General features: G+C 37.2%; 1 protein-coding gene across 3 annotated transcripts in view; it reads left to right on the forward strand.

Moving 5' to 3' along the window:
- LOC131163682 (DNA-directed RNA polymerase I subunit 2) overlaps positions 1–14480 on the forward strand; it is an 84900-nt gene that overhangs the window by 58961 nt on the left and 11459 nt on the right. For all 3 annotated transcript variants that reach the window (XM_058120349.1, XM_058120351.1, XM_058120350.1), the window contains exons 26-27: positions 5646–5858; positions 6690–6947. In XM_058120349.1, coding sequence (XP_057976332.1) covers positions 5646–5858; positions 6690–6947 — 471 coding nt within the window. The remainder of the gene's footprint in view (positions 1–5645; positions 5859–6689; positions 6948–14480) is intronic.

The following is a 14480-nucleotide window of genomic DNA, read 5'->3' on the forward strand; positions in this document are numbered from 1 at the left end:
TTTGTTGGTTTGGAAGGAATTTCAGCTGGTAAGGGAGCAAATTCAGATTATTTGAGAAGTCTAAAGGTTTATGTTCACTGTAAGGAATTTCAAGGAAAAATCTTGAAGAAAATCGAGATTCATAAAGTGAGGGGGGAAAAAATTTCTTGAGAGAGATTCAAAAGATGTGTTAGGTTTAGTGGAGGCAGCAATTGGTAAGAGGGCTAATACTTGCAAGACTAGTAAGATATGGGGGATGCGGATGATGATGGTGCTGGCAGTAGTGATTTTGATTGTGATAGGGGCTTACTTTTTAGATCAAATTCGGGATCAGCATGGTTATTCTTCCGACTCTTCTTTTGATCATCTTGGGGATTTATCTTATGTGTCGCTTCCTCCTAAAAGTGTTTAGATGGAATCAATATTTCAAGGATGATGTTTCTAACACAGAGCAAAAGTAAAAAGATGGAATTTTGCGCCCTCCAGCACAAGAAATTCACGAAAAGGACCTTCAATCCTAGAGTTTTTTGGATGATGTGGGCGGCCTCCCTTTGTCTAATAATGGAGGAAATGAAGTTAGGCCTTTGATGGTGGTCAATCTAAGGTGTAGAAGGGTCAGAGAGAACTAGCAAATTTGAAGTGTTTGTTGAACTATGTTGGGAAGGGTTTAAAGAGGGGTTTTCTTGGCTGATTTTAGTTTTTTATGTTTTAATTTTAATTTTTTATCTTTTCCTTTTCGTTTTTGCTTTTTTTTTTTTTCCCCTTCTTTTTAAGGAATTAATATCCGTGCTCTAATTGCACACTCTCTCTCCTGTTACATCTTTTTAAAAAAAATAAAAAATAAAAAATAAAAATTGAGTAGCTAATTGCAATGGAGCTGGTGCAATAGAGTAAATGACCTTGTGTGGCACCAGCCTGGCTTACTTCAAAGAAGGACGGGTTGTGGAGCAGGTGTGTGGAGTGTGGACAGTCAAGCATTAACAAAATCTTTGACACGTATTGCCTCCTATTGAGAAGTAGCTATCATCTAATTAGGCTTTGAAGTTGGGATGAATGGAAAACTGCATTCAAGACATCAAATGGATTATATGAATGGTTTGTGATGCCTTTTTGTCAATCAAATGGGCCTAGCCCATTTATATGAGTGATGACGGGTATTATGTCCTTTTCTTGGTTCTTTTGTGGCTGTTTGCTTTGATGACGTACTGAATTACTGATTTATGGTCAAGACCAAAAAATAATATTTGAAACACTTCAGAAAACCCGTAGATGTTATTTTTTGAGACATCCATTTTAATTTTGTGAAAAATCAAGACCAAAAAAAAAAAATATTTGAAACACTTCAGAAAAGCCATAGAGGTTCTTTTTTTGAGACATTCATGTTAATTTTCTGAAAAGCCCATGTTCATTTTGGGATTTCCATTTTTGTAGGGCTCTTACTGATAGAGTGATAGGGAGGTGTGGAGCTCACTTATTATGTTTGTTGGATGGTAGGCTTCTTTCCGAAAGGATTCTTTATTCTTCTAGGGAGTATTCTTGTAAATCTTTTCTAGAGCATTTAACCAATAAAAACGTGTCTTTCCCACCTCATAGATCTATTTGGAAGGCTAAAGTCCCCTCTAAGATAAAGGCTTATATTTGGTTGGTTGTTCTTAATAGAGTTGACACTATCATCTGCTGCAGAGAAGGAGGGCTTACAAGGCTTTATCTCTCAGATGTATGTTCTCTTTGTTGAAAATTCAGAGTCTACTTATCACCTGTTCCTTCATTGCTCTTTTTCTTGGAGGGTGTGTAATATCCTTTTGGATTATTTAGAGAGAGTTGGGTGTGTCTGAAGTGAGGGGAGGATTTGTTGGCCATCTCTTTTTCAGGTTTTGGAAGGGGTAAAGAAGGTTTGGTGGTGTGGATGTGTACAATTTTTGCAGTTTTGGGGGGGACTTGGTTGGAGCAGAAATCTTCTTTTTTTTTTTCAGGCAAGAGGATGTTGTTGATTATGCTTTTGGGATAATAGGGCTCGGTATATGGCCTCCTTGTGGGCTTTTGCAGTAGAATGTTTCAAAATTTTCTCCTTTTCTGATTTACAGCGTGATTGGCCGACTGCGCTGTTTTGATTTCTTTTGTTTTTTTTAATTATTTATTGTATCTTTTAAGGAGGATTCTTATGCTCCTTGTTATACTTCGTTATTAAATTTCTTCTTTTTGGATCAATTTTTTTTTTTTTAAAGAAATGCTTCTTTTGGTGTGACAATGTAGTGGTCTTGGGCTTTATTATTTCAGCTAAGGGTTGAAGCCATATGCTGACAAAGTAAGAGCCATATAGTGTAGCCTACACCTCAAAAGGCGTGAATAAAAGGAGATATCCACAATTGACTAGCGCCTTTTTATGAAGATTTATTTGTAAATTTTGCTCAATTGTGAGTCCAACTACAGATTGCCTTGAGGAAACAGCATTTATTGAAAACTAGTTAAGGAATTCAACAAGATCAAGACCATCATGACTGAAGCACCAGTCCTCATGTTGGACACCTTTGATAAGACTTCTTGTGGTAGAGCGAGATCTCAAACTGAAATAAGGTATTTCTCAGGCAAGAAGGCAGATTGTGATCTCCAGCAAAAAGTTATCTTAGGCAAAGCAACAGTCCTCATGCTGGAAACCTTTGATAAGACTTCTTGTGGTAGAGCGTGATCTCAAACTGAAATAAGGTTGCTCTCAGGCAAGAACGCAGATAGTGATCTCCAGCAAAAAGTTATCTTAGGCAAAGCAACTATACTCCACCTATGACCTATTTGGTTTGAGCTGTTGATCATTGGAGACATTATTTGTCGCACCTATGTCCTGATTGTTAAGCACTTGGATGTATTAATTCTTGAAGGAAGCAAAGTCTAAGCATGTAAACAGAATTATTTCCTTCAAACCGCTCTCATTAGTCTAAGAGTTAAACTAAGTGGTTGATGCAATTAATTGATGAGCCTTGCACACACAAGTTGTGGGTATTGAGTTGAAGAATCATGATTATAATGATCCTTTTCTGAGACATGTGATGAATGAATTGGAGGACCTTGCAACTTACTCAGCTACTCATTTGATTTTTCTGTTCATGTTGTTACTAGTTTTGTGATGCACAGGAACGCTAATATGCATATGAAAAATGATCCTAGTGAACTAATTATCCAAAAGTTGCATGGTGGTTGTTTAGGAGGACATTTTAGCAGAGTAACATCTTTGCGTATGGCAATATTCTTGTATTACTGGCCTTGGATTATGGAGGAAAATGTGATGTTGAGTGGTTGGACAAGAGATATAGATTTTGCCAATATTCTAAGGGAAACTTGCAGAACACTGAGTCTGTATACTCCTTTACCAATTGATTCTTCTCGTTGGATGCATTTAAGCATGGATGGTTCTCCACAATGGCACATTTATTATTCCTTGTTCTTCCATTAATGCATCCTATGCAGGTGAAATGTTTTTTTAAAAGAAGTGTGACTGCATGGAGTTCCTATTTCAATTGTATGTGATTGAGATTTACAGTTCGTGGGGCATTTTTGGAGGACACTATGGAGGAAGTTAGGGACGCAATTTATACTTGTCACGTTGCATTGTGAGGGGCCATTGAAGATGGGTGATATGATTCTTCCTCATGATGAATTTGCCTTCAACAACATAATAAATCAGACAACCACAAGGAAAGCATTGGATTCTTCCTCAAGTTTTGTGTGGGCGAAAATCTCATTATGTATTGGATCATGTTCCATTGCCTAAGCTTGAGTTAACAACTGGATGCTTTCAATGAGCCTATAAGGAGGAACATGACGAGTTTGAGTTAATGAAGATGGAGAAGCTTTTGCTGAACATGTAAGGAAGTTTCTTGATGAAGTACTATGCCAAATCCTTGGACGATTGATCCCCACAAGATTTCAAATAAGATTAGTTCAAACATTCTGTGGTGGACTTATTGGGCAATCTTCAAAATAACATTCAATGTTGCAGATTTGTTTCATTTCCATGGTGTTTGATGGAGAGGATGAATTTCCTAAAGGTGAAGATATGATTAATCAATTACCGTTGAATCCAGTAGAGGTGTTTAGATATATGCTTGACATGAAAGACGTATGTACCCTTGTAGAGGGATGCCATATCCAAAATTTTTTATCAAGTGGTTGGGCAAATCTTGAACAAAAAGCACTTGTATATTCGAAGAATAGTAGAAGTGAATTTGATCCTGCCATGTATCACCAAAATTTCTTGTTGGAGCCAAGTTCTCACCAACTTGTAGCAGCACTGTAACTCAATGCTATTTAGGATACTGTTCATGTTACTCTAGCACTTAATTTTAGGGCCTTTTCTGTATTTTTTTTTTCAGTTATTTTCTTTATCTTGGACGATTGAACTAAATCTATTTCAAGGATTAGAATTTATGTTTGTTATTCGGGTTCTATGCTTTTTTAGGCATTATAACTGAAGTTGGGGACAATTCAGTTTTTTGAAACATATAAATTCCAGATACATTTCTTTTCTTTTGTTTTTTTTCATTTGTTGGACTCAAGACTCTTGAAAACCATCCCCTTGAATGAGTATTCAATATTTATTGCTGTCCCTTTTGACTTTCTTGTTTGTCTGTTATAACAAAATTCTGTTGGGGTTCAGTTACCAAATCGACGTACTTCGATTAAATAAACTACTTTCCATTGAGCTCTAGTTATTATACTTCATTTACAGTGATCATACTTTCTATTCTCAATTATTGACTGGGAAACTGACCTATGTTTTCTGCAATTAACAAATTATTAGCTCTACCATTTTTTTCTTTAATTAATGAGTAATTTGTCTTCTTGCTAAATCCTTCTCATTTTGTAGACAAGTTTCTCTGAGCAACTTGCAGAGAGACTGGACAGCTGGCGTTGATCAGTTTTTTGCTTTTATCTCTTCTGTATTTTTGTTTAATTGGAGGAGGCCTTAGCTTCCTTTTGGTTTTCTCTCTCATTCTTCTCTTAATAAATTTCTTCTATAAAAGAAATCCTTTCATTTTCGACTATAATGTTATTGTTGGCTTCCATAAATGTAGCACTAGAAACCCTCATAGCTGACCTTATTTTTTGGAGTTTGGTTTATCTGGATTTGGAGTGATCCTGGTAAGCTGTTCTGGTGGTTATATGAAACCTTGTCCACCGATTTATGTGATCGCGGACAAGTCCCCACAAACAAGCCTTGGATGAATATCTTACATTGTTACTCTTGTTATGCTTTTCTGATATCTTTTGGGAATTTTAGAGCATACAATAGTGACCGCTCCCCCGCCCTCCCCAAAAAAAAAAAAAAAGGAAAAAGAAAACAAATAAAATAAAATAAAAATTTCTCTCCATTGATTTAGAATGCTTCATGCAACTTCCTGTTACCAAACGATTGACCCATTAACATGCATTCAGTGTTTTCTTATTTAATGAAGAATACAACCAGGATACATTTTTCTTTCCAGAAATGAAATATGTTTTGGATGTTTAATCTAGTTTGAAAATGTGAATTGGTACTGATATTCAACCCTGAATTGTTGAATTCCCTGTAATTGATTATTGTATGAAGTGGTACACTGAAAATTAATTTTTCAAGGTGACATGTTTTAATGATGCATGAAGTTCAATAAATTATTTTCCTTCTTTCTGAACAGGTAAATATTCGTTTTCGACGTCCTAGAAATCCTGTTATTGGCGATAAGTTTAGCAGTAGACATGGCCAGAAAGGAGTTTGCTCTCAGTTGTGGCCGGATATAGATATGCCATTTTCAGGAATTACAGGAATGCGTCCAGATCTTATTATTAATCCCCATGCATTTCCTTCAAGGATGACAATTGCCATGCTTTTGGAATCTATTGCTGCTAAGGTAATATCATCAGACATTATTTTAAGTGGTTTACCAGGCTCTATGATCACCGTTAAGCAATATAGCATTGTAATGCAATTCCCTTCTGGCTTTTATGCGACGATGAGAAGAAGAACAAAGCAAGCCCCCTCATTTTATGGTGTAGTCTTAACACTATTTATTTGTGTATGGTAAACTAAAACAGGCCTAGTTGGTATACATTTTTAATGTCTTACTATTATGCTTTTTTACATGGAAGATATTTTTTTTGTCAGTAATGAGAGGTCTCACAAATAGGGCACGAAGGGGGTACCACTCGTGCACAAGCAAGAAAAAGTGAGAGCAAAAAAATTGAAAAAAATTGAATCAACTTTTTGATAGGATATCAAGTCAAGAATTGTGCATGCATGTCCAGCATGTGCTGGTTGCTAGACCAACTTGGAAGAGTTGTGACTTGTAAGCCATCTATCGTTGATGATTGATGGAAAATAGTTGTCTCTGTACACACTAAAACATAGAGATCCATTGCTGTCCTGTAAGAGCAGAGGCCATATTCGAAAAAATTTGGGCAGTGGATCAGTAAGCAGTCTACAACTTCAGCACCTTCTCTTGATTGAAAGCTCTATACACCAAACTGAAAAGAACAGAATCGAAAGAACTCTTATAGCCTACTTGTGCAACACTGGCAAAAATATAGGGTTTACCATCATTTTGTCAAAGAGAGCATCATTGTTTAGAATTATTTATGTGGAGAAATTAGACTCTATATCAACTGTTTATAGAATTTCAAGGCATTTCTTTGAGCATGATGCATGCTTACATTCTTTAGATGCTCACATGAATTTATTCCAGGGGGGTAGCTTACATGGAAAATTTGTGGATGCCACACCGTTTGCTAGCTCTGTCGATAATGCTGATAGAGAGCCTGAAAATTCTGAATCAAGCTCACTTGTTGATGAACTTGGTTCTATGTTAACCTCTTGTGGGTTTAATTATCATGGTGTAGAGGTATTGTACAGTGGAGTGTATGGGACAGAACTTGCATGTGAGATTTTTATAGGACCTGTTTACTATCAACGACTTCGGCACATGGTTTCAGACAAGTTTCAGGTGAGATCATCTGTCACATGGTTGTTTCTGTATTTAAATTTTCAAATTGAAAGTTGGGGTCACATAGTTAGTTCCGTATTTAAATTTTCAAATTGAAAGTTGGGGTCTTTTCTTCACTGCTCCTCCAGTTTATATAAATTATCCGCAACATCCGTTTCTGTGAATGGAAGTTCTCTTAGGGAGGCTAGCCATGTTGACAACTATATTCTTTTGTGGCATGCCAGAATGCATGTCTAAATGTTGGATTAGGTAAGGTCTGCCATTAAATATCAATTTCAAAGTTAATTTGAAAGAATCTAAGAAGAAATCACAAAATGAAATTCAAAGATGGAATGTTCCAAAAGCATTAATAGTGATACAAATGCATGGTTTGAATTCATGTATTGTATCAAATGCATGGTTCGAACTCCTGCATGAAATTCCATCTGAACATTAAGCAAATACCATGCCATATAAAAATGCTATCCATCCTGACGTGAAAGGTTTAATATGAACTTTGTTCATAAATGCAATATTGGATTAAGTTATAATTATATGAAAGATCACTCTAATACTTGCAGGTAGATGGTAGACCTTCAAAGCCATTTTATAATGAATTTTTTTATGCCCATAAACTACATAGTGGACTCTGCCAAACCTCCTGTGTACTCTATGCCTCTCCTTCCCATCCCACAATCAGTTGCCTAAAGGCGTGACGATTCAAGAAAGGTTCCTTTGGGCCACCATGGGAGATGAATTCTAATATCACTTGGTCAAGTGGGGTGTTGTCTACCAACCAAATTGTGTGGTTTAGGGCTCACATCACTTACCTTATTTAGTAAAGCTCTCCTTAGAGGTTCATGATAGGGAATGAGCATTGGAGAAAGTTTATTTTGGCAAAATATAGAACCAATCAATATGGAGACGCCTTTAAGGATTTAAGGTAGGCATATGGAGTAGATGTTTCAAATGAATAAGGGTGGAAGGACTTCTCGACTTGCATTTACATTGAAGTGGGAAATTGAGGCATGATTTTTCTGGAACAGCCCAGTACACGCCACTAAGAAACTCATGCCCATATATTTTTGTCTTGGCTTGTGATAAATATGCTTGCGAATCAAAACTTTGCTTTATTGGACAAAAGGGGTGATTTGGAACATTACTTTTGAAAGGAATTCTAGGGACTAGCTGTGGGAAAAGACTGATTTTTTTATGGACTGGATCAGTATATACGTGTGCTGTCACAATCCGACATTGGACGTGTACTAGGGAGATCTTGAACGTATTGGATGTGTACTAGGAAGACAACTTTTATAGGACAAAATTGTGAAGCCAAAATGGGCCAAAGCAATCAATACCTCATTGGAGGTGGGCCAAGACCGTTCAGAGCTACCCTCGGGGTCCTGTCACATGGATAGATACATGGAGGTGTTGGTCCCATACAGAAGTGTGGCCACTCTAACAAGGGCATCAGAGCTTAGAAAGGAGATTCTGTCATGATCTCACATGAGACATGTATTAGGGAGATCTTAGGCTTGCAAGGATGCTTGAGGGTTCAGCAATGTAAGGTGCCTTTTATAGGAGAAAACAGGCCAAAGTTGACAATATCTCACTGGAGTTGGGCAAATACATTACATGTGTGACTCGTTTTGAGTTGTGCTTCCAAGTGCAGAAGTGTTAAGTTGTATCAAAGATGAGTCAGGATCGTATTCCACAGGGATTACTGAGTATCAAAGTATTTATGAAAGTTTAGTGAAATCTTGTTGCTGAAAAATGGGATTTGAAAATCTTTTTGGTCTTTTACGATTTTGAAAACAGTAAACAAAGTGAGAGAAGCTTGAGTAAACTATCAAAATGAGACTGAAATTTTATCAATTTTTCAAAAATGTAAATCTAAAAAATGCAACCAAAACTAAATAGATTAACTGAAACAATTTTACTAAACACTTGGGTTACGGGTTCAATGACTGCTTGCTTCCACCATTTACTAATTCCCTAGGCCTTACTTCTCTTCTTGTTAATCCAATCAAGGCATTAATAAGATGAAATTTTATTACTAAAGCTCGAATAAATTGACCACATCCAAACGGAAGAAAATAAAAACTCTCATTAAGCATCAACCGAATATCATGTAAAAATTAGTTGATGAAAATTCTAAATTAAATCAAGGTTTTGATGTGCCTAACGTCAACAACAAAACAAGAAATAAGAGCCAGCGATTTATCAACGATGCCTTTAATTTTCAGTTTTAACCAAATAAAAGTTTATTAATAATATCATAGGAGAACTAACAAACCATGGAAAGTAAACGACGTTGGCCCACAACCCGAGTTACCGAACTTAGCCCCTCATGCTTGCAATCCCACTTTTTCGGGTCAAATTAATTCCACAATAAACCATTGCAATAATAAAAGAAAAGACAACAACTTGAAGGAATAATAAACTAGAGGTATACTAATACTAAAAGAGCTAGTTAATCCACCCTATAATCATTCCCAACATTAGCTTCAATGTATACTAAATTAAACAACTTAAAGTAGTTTTGAATCATTCAAAATAACAAACTAAAAAGAACAAGAATTTAATTAATCCATAGACTACTCAAATAATAAAGTGAAGAAAAATATTCAATCTAATATTAAACTAGACAAATAAAGTATTGAAACAACCATAAAAAAAAAAATCCAAACGAGAGAGAGAGAGAGAGAGAGAGAGAAGGTGAAGGTTGCCGTGAGAAGCTCTCCAACACAGCAGCTGCTGCTGCTGTGATCTTCCTTGTGCAGCAGTCCACAGCCCGCAGCAGCCCCCCACACGGCTCCCTTGAAGACTTCCCCAAAAGAAAACCTAAAAACTAGTTTTTTTCTTTCCCTTTTCTAGCCCCTTTCTTTGACTTTTCAAAGCAAAAAAAAGAAAAAACACAAACTCACCCACACACCCAGCGCCCAGCACTCAAAAGAATGACCCGGCTGCATGGCCGGGTCAATTCAACTCATTTATTTTTATTTTTTTTTCTTCTTTCTTCTTTTTGTTAACACCTAATCCATTCTGAACTTTCAAAGCCAATTTTGACCTAGTAAACGTCCATATCTCTCAAAGCTCAAAACGCGAAAGTTGTGGAGCTCTTTTTCAGCTTTCTCTAGAATTTTGAATCGTCTCGATCGAAGCTTGGACGAGAAAGTTATGCACAAATTACAAACTGGTGCCGATTTTGGCTCTCAAAAATTTTCCTGCGATAAAAATTACCAAAAATTCATAAATTGTTCAATAGAACTCAAAAATGATAAATAGGGCACATTTTTAAAATGTTAGAAATAATTAGGTATTTAATTAAAAATATAAACCCTAATGACCAGATTAAGATGCTTAATTAGGTAGTTTTAGCGCGTAATCAATGTGCCATGACAATCAAGAGAAACCTAACTAGAAGCCAAGCAAAAATTATTAGTACTTGGAAATTGTAGTTTGTAAGCTTTTGTGCAATCAGTGCATTGCTGCTTAAATTTCCCTTGGTATTTGGAAATCAGCAGCTCAATCAAAGTTGCTTTTCTTTTTTCGCTTGGGAAATTGCTCTGGGCAAAGTTCTATCCATCAATTATTTGCATGAGGGAAATCCTGTTAAATATCATTTTTTCTTTGTAAATAAGTAGATGAGCCTGTTTTCTCACTGCTGCTGTTGGACAAAAAACCTGTGGTATTGGCTCTTTTTTCTCTTGGCCACAGCTGGGACTGTGGGGAGTGACCTGAGCTTGGGAGATACCCAATCAAGTGCATATACACTTTTGTTTCTTAAATACTCAGGTGGCACCTCATTAGTTCCATTTTATTTATTTATTTATTTTTTTTATAAAAAAAGAAGGCAGTTGGATCAATGGTAAGGTTGTTCCTTTGCGACCGGTTGGTCACAGATTCGAGTCTTAGGAAACAGCCCCTCAGCATAACTGCAGGGGTAAGTCTGCATACACTGTGACAACCCACCCTTACCCTCGCAAAACGGGGAGCCTTGTGGTCAGGAGACGCCTTTTTTTTCTTTATAGAAAAAGAAGAGATTTTGTTAGGGGAGGGAGGAAGTTATTAAACGTAAAATTGGCATGTAGGGTAATTGGTGGGATGTTGATCTGTCCTCTCTTTATCCCATACACCAAACTTGTTGCAGGTAATGGAAATTGAATTCGGTTTTGGGAAGACACTTGGGCGGGTGATTCTGTGCTTTGTACTTCCTTTCATCAATTGTAGAGGCTCTCCTCATAGCATAATGGATCTATCTCTTCCTTTTTAAAATCAAATGGGGATTAGTTCTCTTGGGATTTTCATTTTCATAGGTTTCTTAATGATGGGGTGGTGATGGAGGCTTGGAGCCCACTTCTTTGTTATGCTTGGTGGAAGGAATTTGTCCTCTCATCAGTAGGGACTATCAGTCATGGGATTCTAGACTGTTTGGGGGAGTACTACATATCTGTTACTTTAGCTTTTGATCCATGAAAATCTGTCTTTCCTGCTTCATTGTACCATTAGGGATGCCAAAATCCCCTTTAATACTAAGATATTTATTTGGTTAGTTGTTATTAATCGAGTTAGCAGTAAAATCTGTTGCAGAGTAGGAGGTCTTTCAAGGCTCTATCCGGGTATTTGTTCATCAAGCTTTGTCAGTTCAGAATCTGCTCCTCACCTGTTCCTTTATTGTTCATTATCTTGGAGACTGGAACAGACTATTTGGATTATTTGGAGACTTGGGTTTGTCCTTAGTTCGTGGAGGATTTGTTAACTGCCTTATTTGGGTGGTTGGGAAGCAATAGAGATGGTTCATTTGTGGGAGTGTGGGCTTTTTTCTGGCTTGTGGGTATTTGGTTGGAAACGAATGCTCACATTTTCATGTGGAAAAATGCCTTGCTCTTATGCATTGAGATTGGATACATTTTGTGGCATTGTTATTGGCTTTTGTTTGGTTTATTTAAAGGGTTGTCTTTTCTGATCTTCAGCACAATTGGATGGCGGTTTATTTTGATGTTTTCCTGTTTTCTTTTTGGTTCCCATCTCTTATGAGGATTTCATATGCTCCTTTTTATATACTCTCCTCTGCAATAAAATTTCTTTCCTTCACAATATAATGTACAATAAGGAGCATAAGAAATCCTTGTAAAGAGAAGAAAGAAGAAAAAAAATTACAATCAAAATGACAGCCATCCAGTCTCGCTGTAAATTAGAAAAACAACCCCCCCCCCCCCTAAAGCAACCTGCTGCAAAAGCTTAAAATGAGGCCATAGATGGGATCCTATCCCAATTCATAGACCAAGTCGTCTTCTTCCCTAGAAAATATGAGCATTCAGTTCCAACCAAGCACCCCACAGAGCAAAGAACTCACACCTTCACAAAGCCAAACGATCTCAAGTCCTAATAAAACCTGTAAAGAAATAGTCAACAAATCCTCCGCCATTTCTGGATAAACTATTAAACCCAGCTCTCTCCAAAAATGCCAAACAACGTATATCAAGAAAATATGAGAAGCAGGATATTGATAGCAAAAGTTCAAAACAAAGAGTGCACACATCTGGAAATAAAGCTTTAGAAGGCCTCCTATTTTACAACAGATTGTTGGTGTTAGCTCTATTCTTACTTCTCCAAATTCCGAGATACCTACTTGCCGCCAACAAATACACAATGAGATATCTCAGGATACAAATAACATCTCAATGACTGGTTTCGAGGGGAGTTGAAGGAACCAACTTACAACATTTGTTGCGAAGGAGATATCACGCGGAGTAACTTGAAAATAATTCAGTTTTCCAGCTAGTCTCTAGTATTGTCCAGGATCAGCTGACCATTCACCCTCATCTTGCATTAGTTTATTGTTAGGGTCCCTGGGTGTATTAACAAGCTTGGATTCTAATAGCCTTGTCCCATCCAACAAGTCAAGCACATATTTTCTTAGCAATAGCACAATCCCCATATGAGATCTAGAAACCTTAATCCCTGAAAAGTACCTCAACAGCCCTAGATCCTTGGTTTGGAATTTGGTTTGAAAGTACTACTCCAGAAGTTTATGTCCTCATTATCATCCCTTGTGCGATAATAACATCGACATAAACAATCAGAAGTATCCTACGTGCAACTGCATGGTAGTAGAATACCGAGATCTACCATGCATCTTTGAAGGCCAAAGTCAAGCACTATGACACTGAAGTGACTTAACCATGCTCTGGGAAATTGCTTTAGCCCATGCAAAGGCTTCTTTATCTACAACCAACCTTGACTACCTCTAGGCCCTCAATAACAACCCCAAGAGGATTTAAACATCTTCCTCAAGAGCACCATGGCGAAGGCATTCTGGACCTCCATTTGGTGTAAAGGCCAATGAAACATACAAACAAAAATGTGTTTGGACAACATGGGAGAACATGTCTAAGACTATTATCTGATCCGTACACCTGACTGTAGCCACTAGTCTGGCCTTCAAGTGGCCTACTGAACTATTGGGATTGAATTCCACAGTAAACACCCAACAACCAACCACAGACTTGCCAACAGAAAGTGACGTGTGTTCTGAAGTATCATGGGTTCATGGGCACTGAAGGTGTGCATCTCTCATCCTTGGCAGCATTCCATCCAGAGTCAGACTGGGTAATTGAGATGGCTGACAAAGAGGTAACGGAATAAGAATAGAAAGGTTTACCTATGATGCAGGTACATGTGTTTGCCTTTCCAGACAGCAATGGAAAGATCTTTGTTACTAGACACTAGAGAATGAGAATACCCAAAAACACACTTGTGAAGATGAGGATAATGATCCAATTTATCTACATCTACTTCAGGAGACAACTGATAAACAAAGGACTTACAACCAAAAACGTGAGGCAATGAGTGCTTGGAACCTTTTGGAAATAGGATGGAGTATGGTATTTTTCTTTCAGGAGCAGATGATGGCATCTGATTAATAAGAGAGCATGTTGTGAGAACTGCATCATTCCAGAACATTTGGGGCACATTCATTTTGGAATAGCTGGGTACAGTTGATTCAGAATATGCATTGTTCTGTTTAGTAGCCCCCATTAGTGTGTATACTAGAGATTGGTGAATAATTGCTCTTGTAATCATGTATGAGATAGAAGGAGTACTGAAGTACTCTGTAGCATCATCACTACAAAGAATTCAAGCAGACATTAGATCAAGTTTTAGTCTCAAAACAAAAGGCACAAAAGATACGAAACAGTTTTGAATGATCTCTCATGAACAAAAGCCTAGTCAACCCGAAATAGTCATCAATAAAGTTGGACAAAACACCAGAAATCCAATTTAGAGAGGGCATATGACTACGACTGAACACATCCAAATGGATGAGCACAAAAGGACTGACTGCCTATTGTTTTGGGGAGTGAAAGTAACATGGTGATACTTTCCTAAGCTTGCTAGACTCACATTCTAAACTGGAGAAAGGACTCAAACTAGCAACCAAGTATGAACAGGTGTAATTGCAGCTATGCTGGCAGTAGATTAGGATAGTGAATCATAGAAGTAAAGCTCCCCAGCTTCATATACATGGCCAATTATCGTTCCCATCTT

Source organism: Malania oleifera, chromosome 9 (genome assembly GCF_029873635.1).
Source record: "Malania oleifera isolate guangnan ecotype guangnan chromosome 9, ASM2987363v1, whole genome shotgun sequence".
Lineage (NCBI taxonomy): Eukaryota > Viridiplantae > Streptophyta > Magnoliopsida > Santalales > Ximeniaceae > Malania > Malania oleifera.